At 41.5% G+C, this 26,517-nt stretch overlaps 1 protein-coding gene and 1 long non-coding RNA gene across 3 annotated transcripts in view; one reads left to right on the top strand and one right to left on the bottom strand.

Moving 5' to 3' along the window:
* Positions 1-2,499: 2,499 nt before the first annotated feature.
* The window catches only part of stxbp4 (syntaxin binding protein 4), a 63,998-nt gene continuing 39,980 nt past the window's right edge, over positions 2,500-26,517 (bottom strand). Inside the window, exons 14-20 of one of the 2 annotated variants that reach the window (XM_014213068.3) lie at positions 20,492-20,613; positions 19,391-19,480; positions 19,210-19,275; positions 11,531-11,713; positions 9,212-9,328; positions 8,309-8,358; positions 2,500-3,694 (exon numbers count right to left, since the gene is read on the bottom strand). In XM_014213068.3, the coding sequence (XP_014068543.1) occupies positions 3,547-3,694; positions 8,309-8,358; positions 9,212-9,328; positions 11,531-11,713; positions 19,210-19,275; positions 19,391-19,480; positions 20,492-20,613 (776 nt within the window). In that variant the 3' untranslated portion in view covers positions 2,500-3,546. Of the gene's footprint in view, positions 3,695-8,308; positions 8,359-9,211; positions 9,329-10,136; positions 11,714-19,209; positions 19,276-19,390; positions 19,481-20,491; positions 20,614-26,517 lie in introns of those variants that run through there. The other variant, XR_014392875.1, reaches the window with a different exon arrangement.
* Positions 21,412-22,869, top strand: LOC106612175 (uncharacterized). Its single transcript, XR_001330250.3, has 2 exons — positions 21,412-21,804; positions 22,064-22,869. It is a non-coding gene; the product is annotated as an uncharacterized LOC106612175 (long non-coding RNA).

Below are 26,517 nucleotides of genomic sequence, written 5' to 3'. Positions count from 1 at the left end.
AATATTCTGTCTGTAAACAATTGTTGGAAAAATTACTTGTGTCATGCACAAAGTAGATGTCCTAACCGACAAACTATAGTTTGTTAACAAGAAATTTGTGGAGTGGTTGAAAAATGAGTTTTAATGACTCCAACCTAAGTGTATGTAAACTTCCGACTTCAACTGTATGTATACAACCATCCCAGAGCTACAGATTTTGCTGTGAAGAGACAATCATTAGATCACTTGTTTTGGTACTACCCATATGTATCTTGTTTTTGGTTGCAGGTCCAGGAATGGCTGAAAAACTGAAACATTTACTAGGAGCTAACTCTGCAAATAGCACTGCTGGGTGATTTGAAGTCATAGTCATTCGATCAATAATATAATAATACTCAGCAAAGGTGTTTATCTTTCATTTACAATCTGTAGAAACTATGAGAATAGAAAGGTTCAGCACCTCCCGAGTGGCGCAGCGGTCTAAGGCATCACTACAGACCCGGGCTCGATCCCAGGCTGTGTCGCAGCCGGCTGCAACCGGGAGACCAATGAGGTGGCGCACAATTGGCCTAGCGTCGTCTGGGTTAGGGGAGGGTTTGGCCGGCCATGATGTCCTAGTCCCATCGCACACTAGACTCCTGTGGCGGGCCGGGTGCATGCACAGTGACTTCGGTCACCAGTTGTACGCTGTTCCCTCCGATACATTGCTGCGGCTGGCTTCTGGGTTAAGCGGCCAGTTTGTCAAGAAGCAGTGCGGCTTGGCAGGGTCGTGTTTCGTAGGACGCATGGCTCTCGACCTTGGCCTTTCCCGAGTCTGTTGAAGCGATGGGACAAGACTGTAACTACCAATTGGATATCACGAAAAAGAGGTAAAATAAAAGATAATTTTAGGTTCAGCACAGTAGAAAAATATATGGCAGCTAGAAATCTAAACTGGATGGTCTTCAGAGATAGATGGGAGTGGTTGAGAGTAGCTCAAGGCTGGGACTAAAAACCAACAAAAGATAACTAATGTAAAATATACTGTCAGTGAAATGTATGTAATATGTGTAAGTATTATTTTCCATTAGTTTACTCCAATTACGAGAGGGGTGCTAGAGTTAGGGGAAAATAATAACATAAAAATATATAGATATGGGGGATTGCAGACAATTACATTGACAGAAGCCACAATCTATCTGCAATATTAAAGCTGATGTTTTAAAAAAAAAATGTTTTTAATAATAAATAAACCACTGCACTAAATGACTATCGCCCCATAGCAATCACTCCTGTCATTATGAAGTGCTTTGAAAGGCTAGTCAAGGGCCATTACCTCCACCATACCTGACACCCAAGAGGAACATCTATGTGAGAATACTATTCATCGACTACAGCTCAGCTTTTAATACCATAGTGCGCTAAGCTCAGGCCCTTGGGTCTGAACTCCTCCCTGTGCAACTGGTTCCTAGAATTCCTGACGGGCCGACCCCAGGTGGTGAGGGTAGGCAACAACACCTCCGCCACACTGATCCTCAACACGGGGGCCCCCCATGGATGTGTGCTCAGCCCCCTCCTGTACTCCCTGTTCACACACAACTCCAACTCAATCATCAAGTTTACGGATGACACAACAGTGGTAGGCCTGATTACCAACAACAACGAGACATCCTACAGGGAGGAGGTGAGAGCCCTGGTGGAGTGGTGCCAGGAAAATAACCTCTCTCTCAATGTCAACAAAACAAATAAGCTTATCTTGGACTACAGTAGACAGAAGAGGGAGGATGCCGCCATCCTCATTGACGGGGCCGCAATGGATCGGGTCAAAACCGCAATGGAAAAGGTCAAAAGCTTCAAGTTCCTCGTGGTGCACATCACTGAGCACCTAAGACCCTCACAAACTGCACCATTGAGAGCATTCTGTCGGGCTGCATCACTGCCTGGTATGGCAACTGCTCCGCCCTCAACCGCATAGCTCTCCAGAGGGCGGTGCGGACAGCCCAACGCATCACAGGGGCCACGCTGCCTGAACTCCAGGACATTTACCACACCCGGTGTCAAAGGAAGTCTAAGAAGATCATCAAGGACCTCAATCCCATCGACACACACACGCACAGCCAACGCTGCTGTATCATGTTATAGAGACATTGAACCAACCACTGGTCACTTCCCGTTTCACACTGTGTATTTAAATACTGTATCCTCAACATAGCTTATTCTAATATTTCTACAACTGCACATTGTATTTTAGTTACACTGATTATGCGCATCACATATTTATTTATATACTGGATTCTTGACATAGTTCATTATTGTGTCTACTGCTGTACATTCTTAGTTGATCTGGTGTAAATTCCCCCGGTGTATGTATAGATTACATTTTGATACTGCTACATTGCTATTTGGGTTGTTAATTGGATTCGTCCCGCCATTCTTTTTTGTATTTTTCTTGACATTGTAATTGCTTGACATTTGACTGCATTGCTAGGAGCTAGCAACATAAGCATTTCGCTGCACAGCTATTACACCTGCTAAACTGTGTACGTGACCAATAAACCTTTATTTGATTTACTCCCCAACACTGATGGTTAGCTACTGACTTGATCACAGGTGTACGTATGATGATGTTTTGTATTGACTAAGGTCTTATAGTACATTTCTAGATACACTTGTACAATTCTGGGGGGAAAAAAATCATTCAAAACATATCTATAGGAAGTAGAACATTGCATTGCATTTCATGTTGCATGAAAGATCAGTCTGTCCGTCCACTAGACGATGACTACAGAGAAAACTTGAGTAAATATGGACGGAAAACATCTCCACTGGACACAGAGGCTGGAACATCTCGAGGTTGCTTAACACTCAGTCCCTGGTTCATTCATCTCCACTGGACACAGAGGCTAGAACATCTCGAGGTTGCTTAACACTCAGTCCCTGGTTCATTCATCTCCACTGGACACAGAGGCTAGAACATCTCGAGGTTGCTTAACACTCAGTCCCTGGTTCATTCATCTCCACTGGACACAGAGGCTAGAACATCTCGAGGTTGCTTAACACTCAGTCCCTGGTTCTTCAACTCCACTGGACACAGAGGCTGGAACATCTCGAGGTTGCTTAGCTGCTGTATTGTCTTTTATTCTGCTGTCTGATACTCCAGTTCAAGGATGTCCTTCATTTTCTTACAGGCTGCTCCACTAAAAAAACAACTATTGAGATTATGTGTATAGTAACTACAGAGTTGGTTTGGTGTCTGTTTTCCAGTTGGCTTTGGTTGGCTTGGTAACTATGGAGGTTGGCTTGGTGTATGATGAGCTGATTGGTTTTGGTTATCTGGTTGGTTTTACTTGGCTTAGCAACTAGGTGGTTTGATGTCAGTTATGCAGTTGGTTTTGGTTGGCATAGCAACTATGGAGGTGATTTGGTTGGTTTGGTGTCTTTTATCCAGTTAGTTTAGGTTGGTATCAAAACTACGGTGGTGATTCAGTGTCGGTTGAGCTGATTGGATTTGCATGCTAGGCCAGGGATAGAGACGATATGCAGGCATGCAGCAAGTCGACTCGTAACACGACGAGTCAAGATGATAGATCACTTACAGCCCACCTCGAGGATGGCTCTAACAGTCCGTGTGAGTTCTTTAGCCTCTGCAGCTAGCGTAGCTGTCGTCCACTGGGACTTCTTCCCCACGCGGGCTCCCAGGAGTTGAGAGGAAGCGCCGGGCTTCATGTCACCAGAGCTGCAGAGAAACAGACAGGTATAGAGTTAACCTTTCAAGCTTACAGCACTTTTACACTGTTTTTACCATGGCTGTATTCATTAATCGAGCAAGAGAAAACTCTATGGATATTGGCTTTCACCTGGAATTGTCTATTTATGTCTGACAAAATAATGATAATCTTTTTAAGGATATAAGGATATGGATAGGCTAGATAGGATGAAGTCAGAAGTGATGCAGAAAAATACTGTACTCTTTCTTACGGATGTTATTGTAAAGAGTAGATGACATGGGCTGTACTACAGTTGGTTGGGAATATGGTGGCATGATGGCAGGTCATGACACGTCATAGCTAATACTTCATAACTGAGAGTATAGCCTTGTCTCAAGTTAAGCAGTTGGTTACAACTGTGAGCGTTGTGGAGACCAAACAAAACTAGCATAGTTGTATTGTGGGTGCATCTACTCTCCTTATTTGACCTAGATATTTTATGTGTATGTATTGATGTGTAGGCTAGGTGTGCCTTTTTTAAATTGATGTAGTTCTGTTCTTGAGCTGTTCTTGTCTATTAATGTTCTGTATTATGTCATGTTTCATGTTTTGTGTGGAAGAGAAGCTGCTGCTTTTGCAACAGCTAATGGGGATCCTAATAAAATACCCCCCCCAAAAAAATACCATAGTCTGAATTCAATTCAAATAGTGTTTCTAGAAAATATCGCAATATTGCCGACCTTGCCACCTAAATTGATGGAAATTATGTTGCTGTAAAAATGGTTATTGCCACAGTTAATGGGGGATATCAATATTAGAGAAAGAGAAAGTAATTATTGTCTGACAGTGACTGATGAAGTAACTATATTATGACAATGAGAAATGGATATAATTATCTTTGTCTACCATTACCGAGGTGTAAACAACAACATGTCAACCTACATTTCATCTGTTACAACTACTGCCCTACAAACGGCCAGGAACACCTGCAGTTCTAGGAAGAAAACGTATTGTCAAAAGTGTTGTTTAACTAACAAAGACAGAAGGTTACTTAAGGTTACCTAAGACAGAAGGTTACTTAAGGTTACCTAAGACAGAAGGTTACTTAAAAGTCCAATGCAGCCATTTTTGAATCACCGAGCTGACTAGGTGAAAAATCTATTGGGCAAGGCATTTAACTCTAACTGCTCCTGTAAGATAAGAGAGTCTGTTAAATGACTAAAATAGTCTGAGTAGGGAGGGGTAAACTGGCTGTTGTTGGCAGAGAGGTTTGGAATTATCTTTCTTATTGGTCTATTAACTAATTTACTCCTTCCCACCAAAACAGGCAGAAATTTATTTTATCCTCATTTTCACAGTATAATTCCAACCTCAGTGTGGAAATATATATATATATAAAACAGGAAAATCTCATTTTTGACTGCACTGGATCTTTAAGATAAAAACGAAAGTTGGGAGGTTGGTCAGGGAACGGTTGGTCAAGGAACGTCTTCGAATCCTTTACCCCTAGCCTACCTAAAGTTAGCCACAATTGCTAAGCAAATGTTTACTACAAATGATAACACAAAAAGATGTATGATACTCTACGACTGCTAATATGTATGATACCGTACAACCACTGGACCATTTGTAACGTATCATACAAAATGGAGGGACATAAAAAAAATATATATATAATATCATGCAAATGGGTATGAGACAGCATTGTTATGTCACAAATCCATGTGAGACTGACTGGACAGCTATATTGAGGTTTTCCAGTGACCTACAGATTGACAATAGAACACTGGGTAGGGGGTAGCACAGGGGGTCTTTGTAAAAAGGGTTTCAAACTGACAGACTAATGCATGTTACTCACTGACGCAGACTATGTTACGTAGTCAGACTTACAAAACAGGACGTTGTCTAGGTCTTCAGAGGGCCAGAACTAATCATCACCCCACGTTGTTTGCTAAAAACTGCACAGACTGCAGCTCAATACCCAAGTGGAAAGTAAATATATTTAAATATACTTATATCATACTTGAATATATTTAAGTATATAGAATTATGTCCATAATATATATACTTTAGTATATTTAAAATAATCTAAATTGGAGAACATTTTAAAACATTTAATGTCAACTTTAATAGGGTTATATTAGCGTTTAAGTATATTAAACATGGCCATTACAGCGTTAAGGGCGGCACCTCACTTGTGATTGGTCAACAAAAACTATATAATTAATGGTTTATGTTTGAAATGCTCATAAAAGTGTGGTAAAAATATATTGTTCAAAACAAGCTGTTACTTACTACTCTGCCCCTAAGTGACTGTCAGCAGCGGCAGCTCTGCCTCCGTGGGTGAACAGGCCGTGTGAACATTGCTTGGATTGTGTTGCCAGCTGTTTGCTATGAGGGTAAATAGTCCAAATGAAATCACAGGAATTCATAGCATGAATTATAACAGTACAAAGTAAATGGCCGTCCTGAGGCGATCAAATGTGCGTCCGTTCAGTCAGAACTTCTGGGTCTGCTCTAGTCTCCTCCTCCCAATCAGTCTCTTTATTATAGAGAAATACTCCTCAGCATGTTGCGTCGAAGGACAGAGCGATACAGTAGCTAGAACCTTTTCATAGTGGATATGGTAGGGATAAAAAAATAAATAATGTTTCCCACTGTTAGGGTCCTGTGTGGCTCAGTTGGTAGAGCATGGCGCTTACAACACCAGGGTTGTGGGTTGGATTCCCACGGGGGACCAGTACCAAAAAGTAGGAAAATGTATGCACTCTGGATAAGAGTGTCTGCTAAACGACTAAAATGTTGTTTATCAGGTTCTACTATAAGTGACATGGCGACATGTGTCGACTACAACAGCATAAAACCAGGTGTTTTACAAAGCATGATCAAATGAATTAGCCAGCTACAGTAATATTGAGAAATAGTTTGGTCGATTTCTTGGGTCAAATAAACCACTTATCTACCTTTGATAAGCAGCTAGCTATAGCTAGCTATTGCTAGCTAGTTAACACCCATGTCAATATCCACAGGATCGGTATGTTTGTTGCGTTCTCCCAGGTTCACTCGTTCGTTTATGATCTTGGCTGCAGGTTGTAAATAGTATCATCTAATCCAGTGGTTTCCAAACTTTTTATAGTCCCCTACCCCTTCAAACATTCAACCTCCACATGTGTACCCCCTCTAGCACCAGGGTCAGCGCACTCTCAAATGTTGTTTTTTGCCATCATTGTAAGCCTGCCACACACACATTATACGATACATTTATTAAACATAAGAATGAGTGTGAGTTGTCGTCACACCCCGGCTCGTGGGAAGTGACAAAGAGCTCTTATAGGACCAGGGCACAAATAATAATCACATTTTTTTCATTTTTTAACCATCTTACATATAAAACCTAATTTGTTCATCACAAATTGTGAATACCTCACCACAGGTTAATGAGAAGAGTGTACTTGAAAGGATGCACATAACTCTGCAATGTTGGGTTGTATTGGAGAGAGTCTGTCTTAAATAATTTTCCACACACAGTCTGTGCCTGTATTTAGTTTTCATGCTAGTGAGGGCTGAGAATCCACTCTCACATAGGTATGTGGCTGCAAAGTGCATCAGTGTCTTAACAGCACGATTTTCCAAGGCAGGATACTCTGAGCGCAGCCCAATCCAGAAATCTGTCAGTGGCTTAGTAACTATGGAGGTGATTTGGTTGGTTTGGTGTCTTTTATCCAGTTTGAGCCTCCATACCTTCCCACACAGCCAGGATAGAACAGCGGGACAGACACAGCACAAAATAAGCCGTAGCATGGCTTTCATCGAGAAGCTCTGGAGCCGGCTTCCCCGCCTCCATGGTCTTATTCAGCTCCTGTAGCAAAACGATATGATACATCTGCAGCATTGTGACCACGTTCAATGACCGGGCCGTCACACCCTCTGCCTGGTACACTTTGTCCAGCTGATCCGCCGAGAACCGGCACTGTTTATTTGGAAGCACAGTGCTAGGATTAGCCCCCTTGTTAGCCTCTGGAGCTAAGTAACTCGCTAGCTGTCCATCTATTGGCATTGTGCAAACGAGCCCGCCTCCTCCATACCCTCTACATTCATGAACTCACCATAACCTGATAGCACCAGTCTGGCTGAATGAGGGGAATCCCAGGTCGCCTTTAGCTCATCGGCAAAATCTTTAAACGGGTAAGTGATGCTTTACCACTGCAAGGACAGGAGGTAAATACCTTCCCCCAAACCTGCCGGAACGCCGCTGTGGGGGAGAAGATGGCCAATCCACCCCCAGGTGATCTGCCACACTACGACACAGCTCCATCAAAGGTGAATTAACCATCAATAGTTCACTCTCCCCCGCCGAATGCAAAAAAACATTGTTTCACAAGTGAAAATCCACATCATCACATGTGAAGTGTTCCAAAAAACATATGGTTTCAAATGATTTCACATGAACAAAACATGTGGAAATGTCATGTGAAATCATGTGATTTTCCACATGTGAAATCATGTGTTTTTTTCGTAAGGGTGTATACACTGTGAATGAATAAGATTATCTGAAAGATAGCCCACTTTTGAAGAAAGAAGCAGAAGAAGCAGACATGATTCACTCTCTATTCATTAGAAACGTGCACAATACACATTCTTACCTACAGCTCTTCATGGGACCTTGGTTTTCAATGAGGAAGTCTTGGACATTCTAAATGGGAAGGAATGTAAATATACGTATTATTTGAGTTGATATATGCGTCTCAAATGCCACTCCATTTCCTATGGTACACTACTTTTGACCAGGACATATACATAGGGCTCTGGTAAAAAGGGGTGCACTATATTTTTTATTTTACCTTTATTTAACTAGGCAAGTCAGTTAAGAACAAATTCTTATTTGTAGAGAATAGGGCACCATTTGATGAGACCACTTTTCTGAACACTACAACACTTTATCAGACATGGGTTCAAATACTATTAAGGTATTTCAATTACTTTCACGTACTTTTCAAAGTAAATATTTGGATTTTAATATTTTGAAATACAATTGGAAAGTATTGGCATGTATTTGAAAATACTCCATTCGACAGACAAGTGTTTTCAAATACAAATATTAAAATACTCCCATGCATTTAAAGCCAGGTCAGTTTGGTTCAAATGGTATTTGCTATGTTTTTGAAAATAAGTATTTGAAATTTTTATTTATAGGAAATAATTTGAAAAAAATACTTCAAATAGAAGCAGTTGATTCAGCTACAATATTTTAAAATACTCAAATACACCAGAAAATAAGTATTTTAAAATACAAATACAAAGCACGTATTTGAACCCAGGTCTGCTATTTATAAACTTGTCATTATTCAGAGATGTAAATGCTAATTTCAGTTTGTCTTTATATTTCTGTATTTTCTTTCTGAGGACGTGAATGATATGAATTCAAATCTGTTTCTCCTTCTCAAATCTGTTTCCCTTCACACACTGTAAACTAGATATGAAGTAATGGTCTTCGAGAGAGAGTTAGTGTTGACATTCAGTAATCACAGTACACACACATACAGTACCTCCACGAAGTTGAGCAGTTTTCCCATGGACACCTCAAAGCCCTTTTTGGCCCCCTCGTTCTTACGTAGTTGACACTCCAGAACGGCCACTCTCTTCTTCAGCTCCTCCACCTCATCCTATCAGGAAGGATATCACACTAGGTCATCAGCATGGGTTCTACTGTATGGCCTGCATCTGGATGGGTTTTCATTCATAAATTGAAAGATTGGCTGTATTTATAATAAAAAATATATTTTTTGTGATTAATCGCATTGTCTGAAAGCGTTCAAAATACACTGAAAATGTCCAAAATACGTAATCTATGCAGCTAAAAACAACAATGCGATGTCAAAACAAGTTGACATTGAGGTTAAAGAAAGTGTGATTATCAATTAACCAGATTTTTCAAACCGTTATTTTGGACAGCATCAAGGCGTCAATATTCTTGCAATGCTTTTGTATAACAAATCTTAAATTACAGCTCAATTTGAGCTAAATCTGAAGTTGTGATTCATCTTGATTATTCACAGCAAATCCTGGGATTAACAGCCCTAATTTTCAATAAAGTTACATATTTTCAATAAAGTGTCATTCATTGATGAAAGTTCAATTATTTTAAAACTATAGCAGAAGTTTCTATTGACTTTTCTGTGACTGCCAAAAGTGTGATACGTTTCATTTATTTATAAATTATCACACACTTTTCCCATTGACTCAGAGTACTATGTAGGCTACATGCCAAAAGCGTAATTGGTGATATAATTGTGGTCCAGGTACAGATCTCCCAAACAGGATGGAGAAAACCTGGAACGGGATCACAGACGAGAGGATTGGGGATCTGGTGCGGACTCACGCAGTATGGAAGTGTGAGGAGTGACAGGAGGGAGAGGGAAAGCAGGGAGAGAAGTTAAGAATGATGAAGAATGATACACTTATTTTACTCACACAGTGAAGCAGTAAATCCTGCAGACTCGGACAGGAAGAGGGGGGAAATCAGGAGCAGACTTTTCTCAGCACAGGGGAGAGGGAGGAACCTGGAACGGACTGACACAGGGAGGAAAGGAAGGAACCAGGAGCAGGGTCCAGCAGGGTTTGGGTGGGCTCGACACACTGGATGACAGGATGGACAGAAGGAAATACAGATAAATGGAAGGAAGGGAGAGGAAGGAACTACTTCCTTTGAAGACAGGGGAAGAGAGAGTGTGAGAGAGAAACAGAGACTTAGAGACGGATACAGAGAGACGGATACAGAGAGACGGATACAGAGAGACGGATACAGATACAGAGAGACGGATACAGAGAGACGGATACAGAGAGACAGATACAGAGAGACAGATACAGAGAGACAGATACAGAGAGACAGATACAGAGAGACAGATAAAGAGAACAGGGTAGTAAGGCCCCTCAGATCTAGCAGAGCTCCCTGTGGTTGATACCTTACACCAAGATAATACATGCGTTTGAGGAGTAGACTGTTATTTATTCCAACAGGGGAATGTAGTGTAGTCTGTTACCTCAGTCTGGGCATGGGTTTTATGCTCAACAGAGAAAGAGGAAAGAGAGAAGGGGGTCTCAAATCTGAGAATGGCGGTTGACAGGTTTAATGGCAATTCTGCTTCTCAAAAGTAGTCTCTGGTCCAAAGTAGTGCACTATGGGTGAAAATAGTTATGTTAAGAAGTGTGTAGGCTATAGTAGCTCTGGTCTAAAGAAGTGTACTACATAGGGAAATAGTTGCTCTGGTCAAAAGCAGTGGTGGAAAAAGTACCCAATTGTCATACTTGAGTAAAAGTATAGATACCTTGATAGAAAGTTACTCAAGTAAAAGTTACCCAGTAAAATACTATTTGAGTAAAGTCTAAAAGTATTTGGTTGTAAAAATACTTAAGTATCAAAAGTAAATGTAATTGATAAAATATACTTAAGTATCAAAAGTAAAAGTATAAATAATTTCAAATTCCTTATATTAAACAAAGCATTTCTTGTTTTAAAAACTTACTCAGACATAATTTACAAATTATGCATTTGTGTTTCGTGAGTCCATCAGATCAGAGGCAGTAGGGATGACCACATATTCACTTGATAAGTGTGTGAATTTGACCATTTTCCTGTCCTGCTAAGCATTCAAAATGTAACAAGTACTTTTGGGTGTCAAGAAAAATGTAGGGAGTAAAAGGTACATTTTCTTTAGGAATGTAGTGAAGTAAAAGTTGGCAAAATATAAATGGTAAAGTACAGATACTTAAGTACTTTATGCCACTGGTCAAAAGTGGGGAATAGTGGCTGGTCATAAGTAGTGAAATAGGGATTATAGGGTATGATTTGAGAACCAGTCTGTTACCTTAGCCTGGCCGGGCTGCTGCTGTTCGTTCCTCTGGGCCTTGAGCTCGGCTATCTCAGCCTCCAGGAGATGAATCACCTCCTCATAATCCATCTCCATCCCCCTGGCCTGCTTCTGGGCTGCTACAGCCAGGTGGATCCGGCTCCGCAAAGCACGGCTCTCATCCGTCCCAGACTTTATCTCCTACCAGGGAGAGTGACGAGGAGAGGACAGGAGAGTCAAACAGGCACAGGAATATGATGTAGGTAAAAGTTCAGTGCACTTTGAACTTGTTTTGGAACATTTTACTGCTTGAATTAATGAAAAGGATGCTACATTATAATTTTTTTTTGAAACGGTGCTTTGCTTTAATTTGTTTCTTCAATTATTTTGGCTTATTTCAGAGGCATTTTAGCTTTCTTTTGTAATTCTCTGTTAGAGGATAACAGTGTTCTGAGGTGTGTGACACTGACACACACAAACAGGTCTCCAGTGGTGGAAAAAGTACTGATTGTCATACTTTAGTAAAAGTAAAGATACCTTAATAGAAAATGACTCAAGTAAAAGTGAATGTCACCCAATAAAATACTACTTGAGTAAAAGTCTAAAAGTATCTGGTTTAAAATGTACTTAAATACAGTGGTGGAAAAGTGTTGATACTTGAGTAAAAGTAAAAAGTAAACGCTATACATCAAAATCCTTATATTAATAAGCAAACCAGGTGCCACAATTGTCTTCTTTTTTTTTAACGGACAGGCAGGCACACTCCCACACTTTTGGGTGTTATCCCTGATGTATGGAGTAAAAAGTACCTTATTTTCTTTAGGAATGTAGTGGAGTAAAAGTAAAAATTATGAAAAATATAAATAGTAAAGTAACGGACAGATATCCCGAAAAACTACTTAAGTAGTTCTCCAAAGTATTTTTACTTATGTACTTTACACCACTGCAGGTCTCCCTCACTCATCACACGCTAGAGCAGAGTCAACACGCTAGAACAGTCAACATGCTAGAGTAGAGTCAACACGCTAGAGCAGAGTCAACACGATAGAGTAGAGTCACACGCAGGCGGCCCGTAGAGCACCCGAGTCAACGCGCTAGAGTGGTGTTAACACGCTAGAGTAGAGTCAACACGCTAGAGCAGTCAACACGCTAGAGTAGAGTCAACACGCTAGAGTAGAGTCAACACGCTAGAGTAGAGTCAACACGCTAGAGCAGAGTCAACACGCTAGAGCAGAGTCACCACGCTAGAGCAGTCAATACGCTAGAGCAGTCAATACGCTAGAGCAGTCAACACGCTTGGGCAGAGTCAACACGCTAGAGCGGTGTTAACACGCTAGAGCAGAGTCAACATGCTAGAGTGGTGTTAACACGCTAGATCAGAGTCAACACGCTAGAGCAGTCAACATGCTAGAGCAGAGTCAACACACTAGAGTGGTGTTAACACGCTAGAGTAGAGTCAACACGCTAGTGACACATGATAGATGATGGGACTACCCTGGAGAGAGAGACAACCTGACAGACTAGCCTACATAATTACATAAGATTATGTAATGCTCTACATAGAAAATTCCCAGTAGTTTTTCCTGACCACTTGACCTGAAAGAACTCCTAGCCGTACCTGATACTATGATAATACGGTAGATAACTGACACAGAAGGCTCACGTGTGTTGTGGCCAATCTATACAAGCTGTAGCGTAATATTGAGTTGCAGTTTATGGTTTTAACAAAAAACGTGGGATGGCGACGCCTCTGAAGACTTAAAAAACAATGTTTCGTAAGCCTAGTGGCATAACATGCATTAGTCTGTCAGTTATTTCAAAGTTCAAACCCTCTAGCCAATGTTCTATAATCAATCTGTAGGTATGTGGAAAACCTCAATATAGCCGTCCAGTTAAAAAGTCTCAGATGGATTTATTTAAAAAATGTGGTGTTTTCTTCCGCAAACTATTTCTCTGTGTGTGTGTGTGGTCAATGCTGATCCCTGCTGTTGGCTAAAAATAAACACCTAACTCTCTGTGACCTAGATCTCCCCTGGTGTTCCCTATATGGAACACATGTGCACACACACACACACCACACACCAGTAAATGGGCACATACACACATTCATTCACTTGCCCCACACACACACACTCATTCAGTTGCCCCACACACACACACACACACACACACACACACACAGACCATCTGTTCCTGTGACTGGAATACTGGGAATTCTATATATTCTCAGAACCGACGTTCAGAGAACAGAAGGAGAGAGCGCGAGAGAGAGAGCTAGAGAGCGAGGGATAAGATCACTTAAGCTGGGATACATCTCACAGTCATGTGAATGAGTTGCCCGAGTTAGCAATGACCAACAGCATCAGTACACAGGAAGGGCACGATAGGGCAGAGCAACATACAAGCTGTAACTCTAAACACTGAGTATGCCCTCAATATTGTATCTTTATATACTGTTAGTCTGTGTCTCACCTTTCACCCTCAGCTCTACAAAAGAGCCTTAATAAAAAAATCGAACCAAACCCCATGCAAACTGATCAAACATGGGTTTATCAGATGGCGTTGTAAACCTTCACAAAATAGCAACAGCAGGACATGTCCCTGGATCTATTCAATACATAATTCAGTTATTTTACTAGTAAATGATGTATTTTCTTTATCCGCTTGTGTAATGTTTTCTGTGTGCTGGCTGGGATGACAGCAGGGATTTAGTTCTGTAATGCTGCTACCCTCTGAGCCTGAAGCTGCTGAGTCTGCAGGGAGCACTATACAGAGCACTTAAAGGAAGCATCCCAAATGGCACCCTATTTCTTATATTGTGCACTTAGCAACGGTCATCGAAATTGTTAAAAAGGTTTTAAAAACATTTATAATATTTGATCCCAGGCTGTGTCGCGACCAGGAGATCCATGAGGTGCCGCACAATTGGCCCAACGTCGTCCGGGTTAGGGGAGGGTTTGGCCAGCCGGGATGTCCTTGTCCCATTGCGCTCTAGCGACTCCTTGTGGCATGCTGAGAGCATGCACGCTGACTTCCGTAGGCAGTTGTACGGTGTTTCCTCCAACACATTGGTGCGGCTGGTTTCTGGGTTAAGCGAGCAGTGTGTCAAGAAGCAGTGCGGCTTGGCAGGGTCGTGTTTCGGAGGACGCATGGCTCTCGACCTTTGCCTCTACCGAGTCCAGAATTGAATGTTCATTTCTCTACCATAAGCTGCCTCCAATGTTGTTTTAGAAAATGTGTCAGTACGTCCAACCAGCCTCACAACCGCAGATCACGTGTAACCACACCTGCCCAGGACCTCCACATCCTGCTTCTTCATTCTGATTGGCTGGGCCTGGCTCCCCAGTGGGTGGGCCTATGCCCTCCAAGGACCACCCATGGTTGCATCCCTGCCCAGTTATGTGAAATCCATAGATTAGGGCCTAATTAATTATATTCAATTGACAGATTTCCTTATATAAACTCATTCAAGGGTTTTTCTATATTTTTACATTGTAGAATAATAGTGAAGACATCAAAACAATCAAAAAACACATATGAATCATGTAGTAACCAAAAGCGTTAAACAAATCAAAATGTATTTTACATTTGAAATTGTTCAAATAGCCACACTTTGCCTTGATGACAGCTTTGAACACTCTTGGAATTCTCTCAACCAGCTTCATGAGGTAGTCACCTGGAATGCATTTCAATTAACAGGTGTGCCTTCTTAAAAGTTAATTTGTGGAATTTCTTTCCTTCTTAATGCGTTTGAGCCAATCAGTTGTGTTGTGACAAGGTAGGGGAGGTATACAGAAGAAAGCCCTCTTTGGTAAAAGGCCAAGTCCATATTATGGCAAGAACAACTCAAATAAGCAAAGAGAAACGACAGTCCATCATTACTTTAAGACATGAAGGTCAGTCAATAAGGAACATTTTAAGAACTTTGAACGTTTCTTCAAGTGCAGTCGCAAAAACCATCAAGCGCTATGATGAAACTGGCTGTCATGAGGACCGCCACAGGAATGGAAGACCCAGAGTTACCTCTGCTGCAGAGGATACGTTCATTAGAGTTACCAGCCTCCGAAATTGCGGCCCAAATAAATGCTTCACAAAGTTCAAGTAACAGACACATCTCAACATCAACTGTTCAGAAGAGATTGTGTGAATCAGGCCTTCATGGAACCGCTGCAAAGAAACCACTACTAAAGGACACCAATAATAAGAAGAGACTTGCTTGGGCCAAGAAACACAAGCAATGGACATTAGACCGGTGGAAATTTGTCCTTTGGTCTGGAGTCTAAATTGGAGATTTTTGGTTCCAACCGCCGTGTCTTTGTGAGACGTGGTGTGGGTGAACGGATGATCTCCGCACGTGTATTTCCCACCATAAAGCATGAAGGAGGAGGTGTTATGGTGTGTGGGTGCTTTTCTGCTGACACTGTCTGTGATTTATTTAGAATTCAAGGCCCACATTAAACACACTATCACAATTAGTGTAGACCTAATATGCGAGGCTACATTTGAATGGTAGCCTAAGTCTAAAGTGTGCCACTCTGCCAAGCCTTGTGAAGTGAGTGATCAAGGTTGTTTCAGAAATATGGTTTCGCATAGGCCATTACTGTGCTTGTAATAGACTATTTGGGGAAAAGCTTCTCCGGTGAAAGCATCTGCATGTGATTGGGATGGTGAATAGAACATGCCAGTTTACTTTTGTCATTATATAAAATGTCAGGTAAACTACAAGATGTAGGTTACAATTGTAGAAAGTGATATACTAATGTCTCCTCGTCAGGAGAGGGCGTAGTCACTATGGTTAGCCTCTACCAGGCTTTCACCCCACTGGCCTGGAAGTCGAGGCTACTCTATGGAATACTTGACCTGGGTAAAGGTTATTGGGGTTCATAAATATTCCCAGGTTGTCATGGTCTATATGGAGCTAGCAGTAGGATTAAATATGAATAATCGAAGAGACAAGTTGTTTGGCCCATCTTTATTTCCAAGCCTTACACAGTCAAGGCAAAACACTTGAGCAACGAGGCAAGCAATTACATGCTGTAAAAGATGTGCAGGCTAAACGGCATTTGCTGTTGATTTGCTACAATTAAATACGAGTTAAGATAATTTTTTATTGTACGTAAATTGAAGTATTATTTGCAGTTGTCACTGACAATAAACACGCCCAGAAAGCATTAGTAGGCCTACAGTGTGCAGTCGAATGTGTTGATCAGTTGATTGACAGGTGTACTGTAGAACGATAAATGATATAAAAGAAACTTTCCTCTAGTGTGGACTCACAATAAACTTTAAAATAACTAACACTGTTACTGCAATCTGTAGGATGATAACGAGAGTGGTTGACTTGGTTAAGAGTGCTCTTATGAAAAAGTGTTTGTTCACGTCCATCTACGTCAACATTTGTAATTGGCTAATGCAGAACTTGTTCCAGGAAATAATCAGTGTCATCTGGTGATTTTAGCATAGGACTAATGTGTGCCAAGTTATCTGATGGGACCAGCTACAATAGTGTTCTATCACGTGCAAGTAAATCAACAATGTTAATTGGCTGAGTTTAAATTTAAACTGTTTCTAACGTTCGCAAGTATGACCCCACTGTGTTTGTGTGTGTGCCTGTGTGTTCGTGCATTTGTCTGCATGCGCGTGTGTTACTGTGTAGAGTAGGGCTGCCCAAACCTGGTCCCGGAGGGCCAAAACACTTCTGGTTTCCATCCTCTCCTTTTAAATCAGGGACTAATTCAGATCTGGGACACCAGTTGAGTGCAATTAACTACCAGGTACAAACAAAAAACTGAAATGTTTCAGCCCTCCAGGACCAGGAATGGGCAGCCCTGGTATAGAACTTAATCTGATAGCCAGGTAGTGACTACATAATATGCAATCAGTGTCGTGACGAAGTTGATGTACAGGAGGAAGATAGAGGGATATGGAGAAACCGAATAAATATGTTACTATCCCAGTGCCTGTTGGGATATATTACATTCGGAAATTGATCTGTGTGCTTTATGCATCAGAGGATGAGTCCCAAATGACACACTATCCCCTAAGTGCACTACTATGGGCCTGGTCAAAAGTAGTGCACTATATAGGGAATAGAGTGCCATTTGGGATGTAACCAGAGAGAAGAAGAGGTGTGCTGTGTAAATGACTCACAATACAGGGAGGATCTATTTAGGGTGCACCCACCTCCATGTTCCCTGTAGTCTCACATCATACAGTAAACCTACACTGTGCTGTCTGTTTCTCCCTCCGACACACAGCGAGTACTGCCGCGGTGCTACAACAATACGTGCTTAAACCCCATGCTCTCAACACACTCAGAGAGAAAAGATGCTTAGGAATGAGGACAACATGCATGGAGGGGAAGTTTCAGTGTGTGACTGCTCTAGGGTCCCGTAGCGAATTAAGGAGTTCATAATGAGGGGTTTGTTTGTTTCAGTATGTGACGCTCATGTGGTTGGGTGTATGCAGTATGTGATGCTCATGGGTTATCAGTTTATCGGCCGTGTCCGAATACCCCTTGTTGCATTCTACCATAAATAGCAGGGTTTTTGGGTATGCTAAAATAGAAAGTGTTATAGCATGTGAAATGTCAAAATGTAGTAAATGCCAGGATGTCATACTAATTTTGGCTTTTCATCTACTAGAATTCTCCGCACACGGTTGAGGAAGAGAATTGTCTCTCTACCCACGTGCGTTTGACAACAGCTGATAAGGGGACGTGCTGTACAAAAACGAAGAAATGGCAGGAATTAACGCAATTACACATTAGGGGCTCCCGAGTGGCACAGTGCATCTCAGTGCTAGAGGCGTCACTACAGACCTTGGTTCGATTCCAGGCTGTATCACAACCAGTCGTGATCGGAGTCCCATAGGGTTGCACACAATTGGCCCAGCATCATCGGGTTAGGGTTTGGCCGGGATAGGCCGTCATTGTAAATAAGAATTGTTCTTAACGGTCTTGCCTAGTTAAATAAAAAAAAACATGATGCATTCTTAGTATGGATGAGCTTAGTTTATATTTGGTGCTTACTGCATTTTTACTAAAAAGTATGTAGTAAGATTAGTACAGTACACATTATGTCGTAGGCAAGGCAGATTTCAGACATGGTCATCCACAAGACAAACCTGGACAATCTTGTATTAATGTATGAAGTCCACAGTCTAAGACCAAGAAAACTCCATCGCTTGCTGAATATAAACTGTAATCTAGATAGATATATTTAAAAGATTGCATGCTAGTCTTATGTTACGTCTTCACGACCGGTCGTTAACAAAACTTCAGTTGGACTCAAGCACAGGAGGTTGGTGGCACCTTAATTGGGGAGAACGGGCTCATGGTAATGACTGGAGCGGAATCAGTGGAATGGTATCAAATACATGGTCTGCAGGTGTTTGATGACATTCCATTTGCTCGGTTTCTGCCATTATTATGAGCCGTCCTCCCCTCAGCAGCCTACTGTGGCCTCAAGTGTTTGGTTTGTTCTCTGCGTCTTCATAAGACAAAGAACCCTACAGAACAAAACACATGCATGTAAGTGTGCATGCTTGTGCAGAGCGCCCTCTGGTGAATGGGCAAACTACACACCCCCCAAAAAAGCTCAACAAAACCAGCTAACTTCCAGTAAGTGAGCTTCAGATGTATGTGTAAGGCCAGATAAACTATACAAAAAAAATTTCAAAAAAATAAATAAAATCACCTGTTTGACCCTGTTCAGCTCTTCCTCCATCTGCAGGTGAAGTCTCTCTGACTCTGCCAACTGCTCCTGGAGAATGTAGAGACACAGCAAGAACATGTCTATATATATTCTCTAAAGTCTACACACAAAAGTTCCTGTGTTCTGACCTACTAATGTTTGATTTCTCTAACTCCTGTGATACCTGTAGTTTCTTGATCTCTCTCAGAGCCTCGATGTGGTCTTTCCTCAGTCTCTCCATCTCCTCCAGGTCATCAGAGTCAGACAGTGAAGGCTGACAGATACAGGACCACAGGGACATTATTAGACAGAGAAGGCTGATACGGAGAGACAGGAAGACAGAGGGACATGGATAAAGGCTCTACTTCACACAATCACAGCAACAGAACATGGAACTATCACCTTGTCAAAGGTTTTACATAAAACAAGCATTACCATCATGTATAGCATCAACACAGGAACACAACATCATTAAAATAACATGTTAGTACATGATTTAGTTACAGCCTGTATTACACTCTCACACACACTACAACATAGGAACACATGCATATAGGCCAGTGGTTTTCAAACCTATCCTCGGTGACCCCTAGATATTTCACAATTTTGTTGTAGTCCTGGACTAGCTCACCTGATGCACCTAACATGGGCTTGATAATTACAGTAGTTGACAAGTTGAATCAGGTGTGCTAGCACTGGAACAGTTCAAATACATGGAACAGATGGGTGTCCCAGAAGAGAGATTTGAAAACCCCTAATATATCAGTTACTGAAGACTTTACTGCAAACATATATTGTACAATCATACTACTACACACATTAATCACCTTCAAGCAGAGCATCAACAGGTCAACATCCATAACCACTACTACACTTTACACATGGATGTTTACTATAGTAATGCAACAATAGAGAAACACTCTGTGTTAGCACAGGGATGGGCAACTCCAGTTCTCGGGGGCCTGATTGGTGTCACACTTTTCCCCCAGCCATATAGCAAACACAGCTGATTAAACTAATTGCATTCTAAACTAAAGACCATGATTAGTTGATTATTGGAGTCAGGTGTGTTTGCTGGGGCCTGGGGCAAAAGTGTATCACCAATCAGGCCCCGAGGACTAGAGTTGCCCATCGCCACCTTAGCATAAGACAGATCTGCAAATCATCATACCCATTTCAAATTTCGCAGTCTGATGTGCACTTAACCAACTACAATACATTAGCTTTGACATCTTTACAGAAGAAAAACCTTGAGGCTAAAGTGTACAGTATTAATATCTCCTACCGTGTTGGTGGGTGACTCTAGGAGACTGGAGAGGTCATCTGACACGAACCTTGAGCCTTGACCTCCGACCCCTGACTCCTCAAACTGAAGCTTGAACAGCTCCCGTGTCAGTGTCTCAAAGTCTGCACATAGAGTAATAACATGTGTTTTATAATCACAATCTAGAAATATAGATGCTCATTCGGTATCGCTGAAAAACACAAGAAAAGATTGTTACCTGTTGTTATAGTTTCAATAGAAACATGCTACATTATACATACAGTTGAAGTCGAAGTTTACATACACTTAGGTTGGAGTCATTAAAACTCATTTTTCAACCACTCCACACATTTCTCGTTAACAAACTATAGTTTTGGCAAGTCGGTTAGGACATCTACTTTTGTGCATGATACAAGTAATTTATCCAACAATTGTTTACAGATTATTTCACTGTATCACAATTCCAGTGGGTCAGAAGTTTACATACACTAAGTTGACTGTGCCTTTAAACAGCTTGGAAAATTCCAGAAAATGTGTTTGTTTAACACTTTTTTGGTTACTACATGATTCTGTATGTGTTGTTTCATTTTTTTGATGTCTTCCCTGTTATTCTACAATGTAGAAAATAGTAAAAATAAAGAAAAACCCTTGAATGAGTAGGTGTGTCCAAACTTTTGACTGGTACTGTATATATACACACAACCTCTTTTTTCTTCATGTTGTACCAAGTTGATTTTTACTTAGGAATTACCTATCCAAATTGCTTCAATTGTGTTACAAGCAATTCAATCTAAAAACCTGTTAATCAAGATATTACATTGGTTCTTTAACATGAAATAACGACTCCAAACACTTTCTTTACATAAGACTATCACAGTAAAGGGACATACCACAGCTGCTCTTTCACTGTGTATGTCCATTAATATGTTATTAACATAGGCCTATAATATGTGTCATAAAAATCGAGTATTTCCTAACTACATGCAAATACGAGTATTTCCTAACTACATGCATCTCCCCGGTAGAAACGCACCATTAACATTTCCTGGTTGTGAGCTAACCACAATATCCAGAATTTATAGCAATTAGTACCGCCCCTGTCGAGGCGGACCCAGTTGAGAATGGGTGTCAACAGGTAGCTAACGGTACTCACTGAACCAACCACTCGTTCATAGTACATCAGCTTGCGAAGCACTATTTATTTTTGTGTCGACAACAACTGTCAAGTTTAGTCATGAATTGGTGCTCAGTACCTTGGATATGCAAACTACAAGCATGCACAGACTGCTGGGGTAAAGTTGAATTGATTACCTCACTAAAGGTGTCGAGCAGAGGTAATTTAGCTAACTAGCGAACTACATTTGTTTATCTAAAGCAAAATCTAGCTTGCTAGCTTTCATAATACTCTGGCTAGACATTCCAAGGCAGATCAATGTAATTAGCCAGCTGCTTTCTGGCAATGTGATTTGTAACGTTGCAAGATTACGTTAGCTATGTTAGCTAAAGCCTACCGGACCATATCTAATCATTTGCTAGCTAGCTAACTAACTACTGCAGAGGCTAACGTGACTGGCCTATGTGATCTATTTACAGTCCGATCCAATCAAGATCTGCAGCAGCAACCTTAGCACCAGGAACTCGTGTTACGGCCCAACTACACTCCAGCCACCAGACGTTCGGCATTGCCATCAGCCATTGAGGGAACGCTTCCTTTGAAATGAATGAAAGCTGCTATACTGCCCACGTTGCGTCACATCCAATTGATAGGTTAGCTGTCAACATCACACAAATGATGCGCTCGCTTAAATGTTGTGATTCTGGATGGCCAGATAGCTAGCAACAAAGACAATAATCTACCATGTGGGGAATCCGTAGGTGGCTCGTTTCAGCTAGTTTTATCTTGTTCTCGATACCATGTCTTGTTTTCAGGTGTTTTGACTGATGTCACGTCTATGCTAAAATGGCAAAAATTTGCTGGCCAGCTAACCAACAATTGTAACAATGTATTTGAGAGACAATAAGTGCTCATTGCGCAAATGTATTTTTTTTTTCAATAAACATTGGAGACGAAAGATTGTTGACAACATGTAAACAATATAAGACAACCCTGTCTGTTTTGCCCCATAGCACACGCATTGGATTTGTTGCTAAAAAAAAACAACCTGTCTACAGCAGCGTCCAAGCTCAAAAATCGAGGTTCAGTTCTCGATGGCTGACGCGTGCGTTCATTCTATCTTGTGAATGGAAAAAAATAGATTTTGGTTGGTTTCTGGTGTAGCAGGTAGAACGTCACATTGACACAATGCTGATTATTATGCGTGTAGTGTAGCTGACTTGTAAGTCACCTTTGCTAAGTCTTTCCATGATGAGCAAATAAATATACTGGAGCTTGGCATCAACATGGTCCATGTCTTGATGTCATAGATGGTGTGTTTATAAGTAGGCTACAACTTCTACTGTAGTTCTCTCTGTATTGACGCTTAATTGATTGTTTATGCAAAGCTTCAAGTCTAAATTGGAGAAAAGCAGAGTTATTGGTAAGGATGGGATTGTGTGGGTGACTGACTGGTGTCTGTTGGGTAGGTATTGTGTGTGAAGGTTAGTATGCATGACTCTATTGACACAAGGGGGATGGATGTATATAGTACCTTGTTTTAGTGTGTATTGATGGGGACAAAGTAGTAAAATGTTGGCTAGTCACTGACTACTGCTGCTGATGACCTTGACACCAGTTTCAGTAGTAGATTATTTAGACCCATTGGATTGAACTTTCAGCAGGGAACAAGTTCAAGATCAACATCAGCTGACTCGGGAAGAGACTGCACGGGGGTGGCACGAGACAAAGTGTCTATGAGTCCAAGGTCATGGAACTCATGAAGTTCTGCCAGACCAGCTGCCATTGCCCAACACAAGATGAGGTTCACCAGCCGAAGAACATTTTGCCAACACCTCATACATTGTTAGACTGATGATGTAATGTAATATGGAACAGTGTTTCCCAACACTGGTCCTCCAGCACCCACAACAGTACACGCTTGTATTGTAACCCTGGTCCTCAAGCACCCACAACAGTACACGCTTGTATTGTAACCCTGGTCCTCGAGCACCCCCAACAGTACACATGTATTGTAACCCTGGTCCTCGAGCACCCCCAACAGTACATTTGTATTGTAACCTTGGTCCTCGAGTACCCCCAACAGTACACATTTGTATTGTAACCCTGGTCCTCGAGTACCCCCAACAGTACACATTTGTATTGTAACCCTGGTCCTCTAGTACCCCCAACAGTACACGCTTGTATTGTAACCCTGGTCCTCGAGTACCCCCAACAGTACACATTTGTATTGTAACCCTGGTCCTCGAGTACCCCCAACAGTACACATTTGTATTTTAACCCTGGACAAGCACACCTGATTCAACTATTCATGAGGTGTGTTTGCCATGGGCTACAACGAAACTGTGTAATGTTGGGGGTACCCAAGGACCAGGGTTGGGAAACACTGATATAATAAGCCTAGTATACTGACAACTGCATCGTGGCATAGATATTGCTAACTGTACATAATGGTGTTTTATATTTTTTTTTTACAAGTGTACTAACAAGTGACTAAATGGTTCCAGCTGCATTAGAAACCAACAAAGTGTTGACTTCAACTTCTGGATCAATTTGTGATATTCATTAAATGTATTTAGAAGTAACTACCTACAATCTTAATGCTAAAACAAATGATGCAGGGAGTTGGTGTATCATTTCAACTTTCATTTGTTGGCAAGTAAACATGTTTCAATAAAACAGTACATTACTCTGTCAATGTAGCAAATAAGTAGACAAATCAAAATGTATTGGTCACATACACATATTTAGAAGATGTTATTGCGGGTGTAGCGAAATGCTTGTGTTTCTAGCTCCAACAGTGCAGTAATATCTAACAATACACACACATCTAAAATTAAAAGAATGGAATTAAGAAATAGTGCATTTGGAACGTATTAAGACTCCTTGACTTTTTTCCACATTGTTACGCTACAGCCTTATTCTAAAATGGATTCAATTGTTTTTTTTCCCCTTCTCATCAATCAACACACAATACCCCATAATGATAAAACAAACACAGATTTTCTGAATTTGTTACACATTTATTAATTAAATAAAAAAGTGAAATATTACATTTACATAAGTATACAGACCCTTTACTCAGTACTTTGTTGAAGCACCTTTGGCAGCGATTACAACCTCGAGTCTTCTTGGGTATGACGCTACAAGCTTGGTACATCTGTATTTGCGGAGCTTCTCCCATTCTTCTCTGCAGATCCTCTCAAGCTCTGTCAGGCTGTATGGGGAGCCTCGTTGCACAGCTATTTTCAGGTCTCTCCAGAGATGTTCGATCGGGTTCAAGTCTGAGTGCTCTGGAGCAGGTTTCATCAAGGATCTCTCTGTACTTTGCTCTGTTCATCTTTCCCTTGACCCTGACTAGTCTCCCAGTCCCTGCTGCTTAAAAACATCTCCACAGCATGATGCTGCCACCACCATGCTTCACCTTAGGGATGGTGCCAGGTCTCCTCCAGACATGACGCTTGGCATTCAGGCCAAGAGTTCAATCTTGGTTTCATCAGACCAGAGAATTGTGTTTCTCATGGTCTGAGAGTAGGTGCCTTTTTGGCAAACTCCAAGTGGGCTATCATGTGCCTTTTACTGAGGAGTGGCTTCCGTCTGGCCACTTTACCAGAAAGGCCTGAATGGTGGAGTGCTGCAGAGATGGTTGTCCTTCTGGAAGGTTCTCCCATCTCCAAAGAAGAACTCTGAAGCTCTGTCAGAGTGACCATTGGGTTCTTGGTCACCTCCATGAGGAGGTGCACTGTCAACTTTTGGGACCTTATATAGACAGGTGTGTGCCTTTCCAAATCATCTTCAATCAATTGAATTGACCACAAATGGACTCCAATCACGTTGTAGAAACATCTTAAGGATGATCAATGGAAACATGATGCACCTGAGCTCAATTTCAAGTCTCATAGCAAAGGGTCTGAATACTTATTTAAATAAGGAATTTCTGTTTTCGCTTTGTCATTATGGGGTATTGTGTGTAGATTGATGCAATGTCAGAGTGGCATTGACTAAAATACAGTAGAATACAGTATATACATGTGAACTGAGCAAAGCAGTATGTAAACATTATTGACTAGTGGTTCATTATTAAACTGACCAGTGATTCCATGTCTATGTACATAGGGCAGCAACCTCTAAGGTGCCATCACTAGTCGGCTAGTACTGCAAAGTTGCTTAGAAGTAGAGTTGTCATGTCTGTCGGCGCTATCTTGCTCTATCAATGGCTTGTATTCAAGACAAAGTTCATTTGCTCTGGTGACCGAAATGAGTTTACACAGCAGTATGCAGGAACAGTTATGGCAATGTATGATATATATACACTGCTCAAAAAAATAAAGGGAACACTTAAACAACACAATGTAACTCCAAGTCAATCACACTTCTGTGAAATCAAACTGTCCACTTAGGAAGCAACACTGATTGACAATAAATTTCACATGCTGTTGTGCAAATGGAATAGACAACAGGTGGAAATGATAGGCAATAAGCAAGACACCCCCAATAAAGGAGTGGTTCAGCAGGTGGTGACCACAGACCACTTCTCAGTTCCTATGCTTCCTGGCTGATGTTTTGGTCACTTTTGGATGCTGGCGGTGCTTTCACTCTAGTGGTAGCATGAGACGGAGTCTACAACCCACACAAGTGGCTCAGGTAGTGCAGCTCATCCAGCATGGCACATCAATGCGATCTGTGGCAAGAAGGTTTGCTGTGTCTGTCAGCGTAGTGTCCAGAGCATGAAGGCGCTACCAGGAGACAGGCCAGTACACCAGGAGACGTGGAGGAGGCTGTAGGAGGGCAACAACCCAGCAGCAGGACCGCTACCTCCGCCTTTATGCAAGGAGGAGCAGGAGGAGCACTGCCAGGGCCCTGCAAAATTACCTCCAGCAGGCCACAAATGTGCATGTGTCTGCTCAAACGGTCAGAAACAGACTCCATGAGG

This window comes from Salmo salar, chromosome 01 (assembly GCF_965601325.2).
Source record: "Salmo salar chromosome 01, fSalSal1, whole genome shotgun sequence".
NCBI lineage: Eukaryota > Metazoa > Chordata > Actinopteri > Salmoniformes > Salmonidae > Salmo > Salmo salar.
The sequence above is the reverse complement of the archived record's forward strand: the minus strand, read 5'-3'. Positions and strand labels throughout refer to the sequence as shown.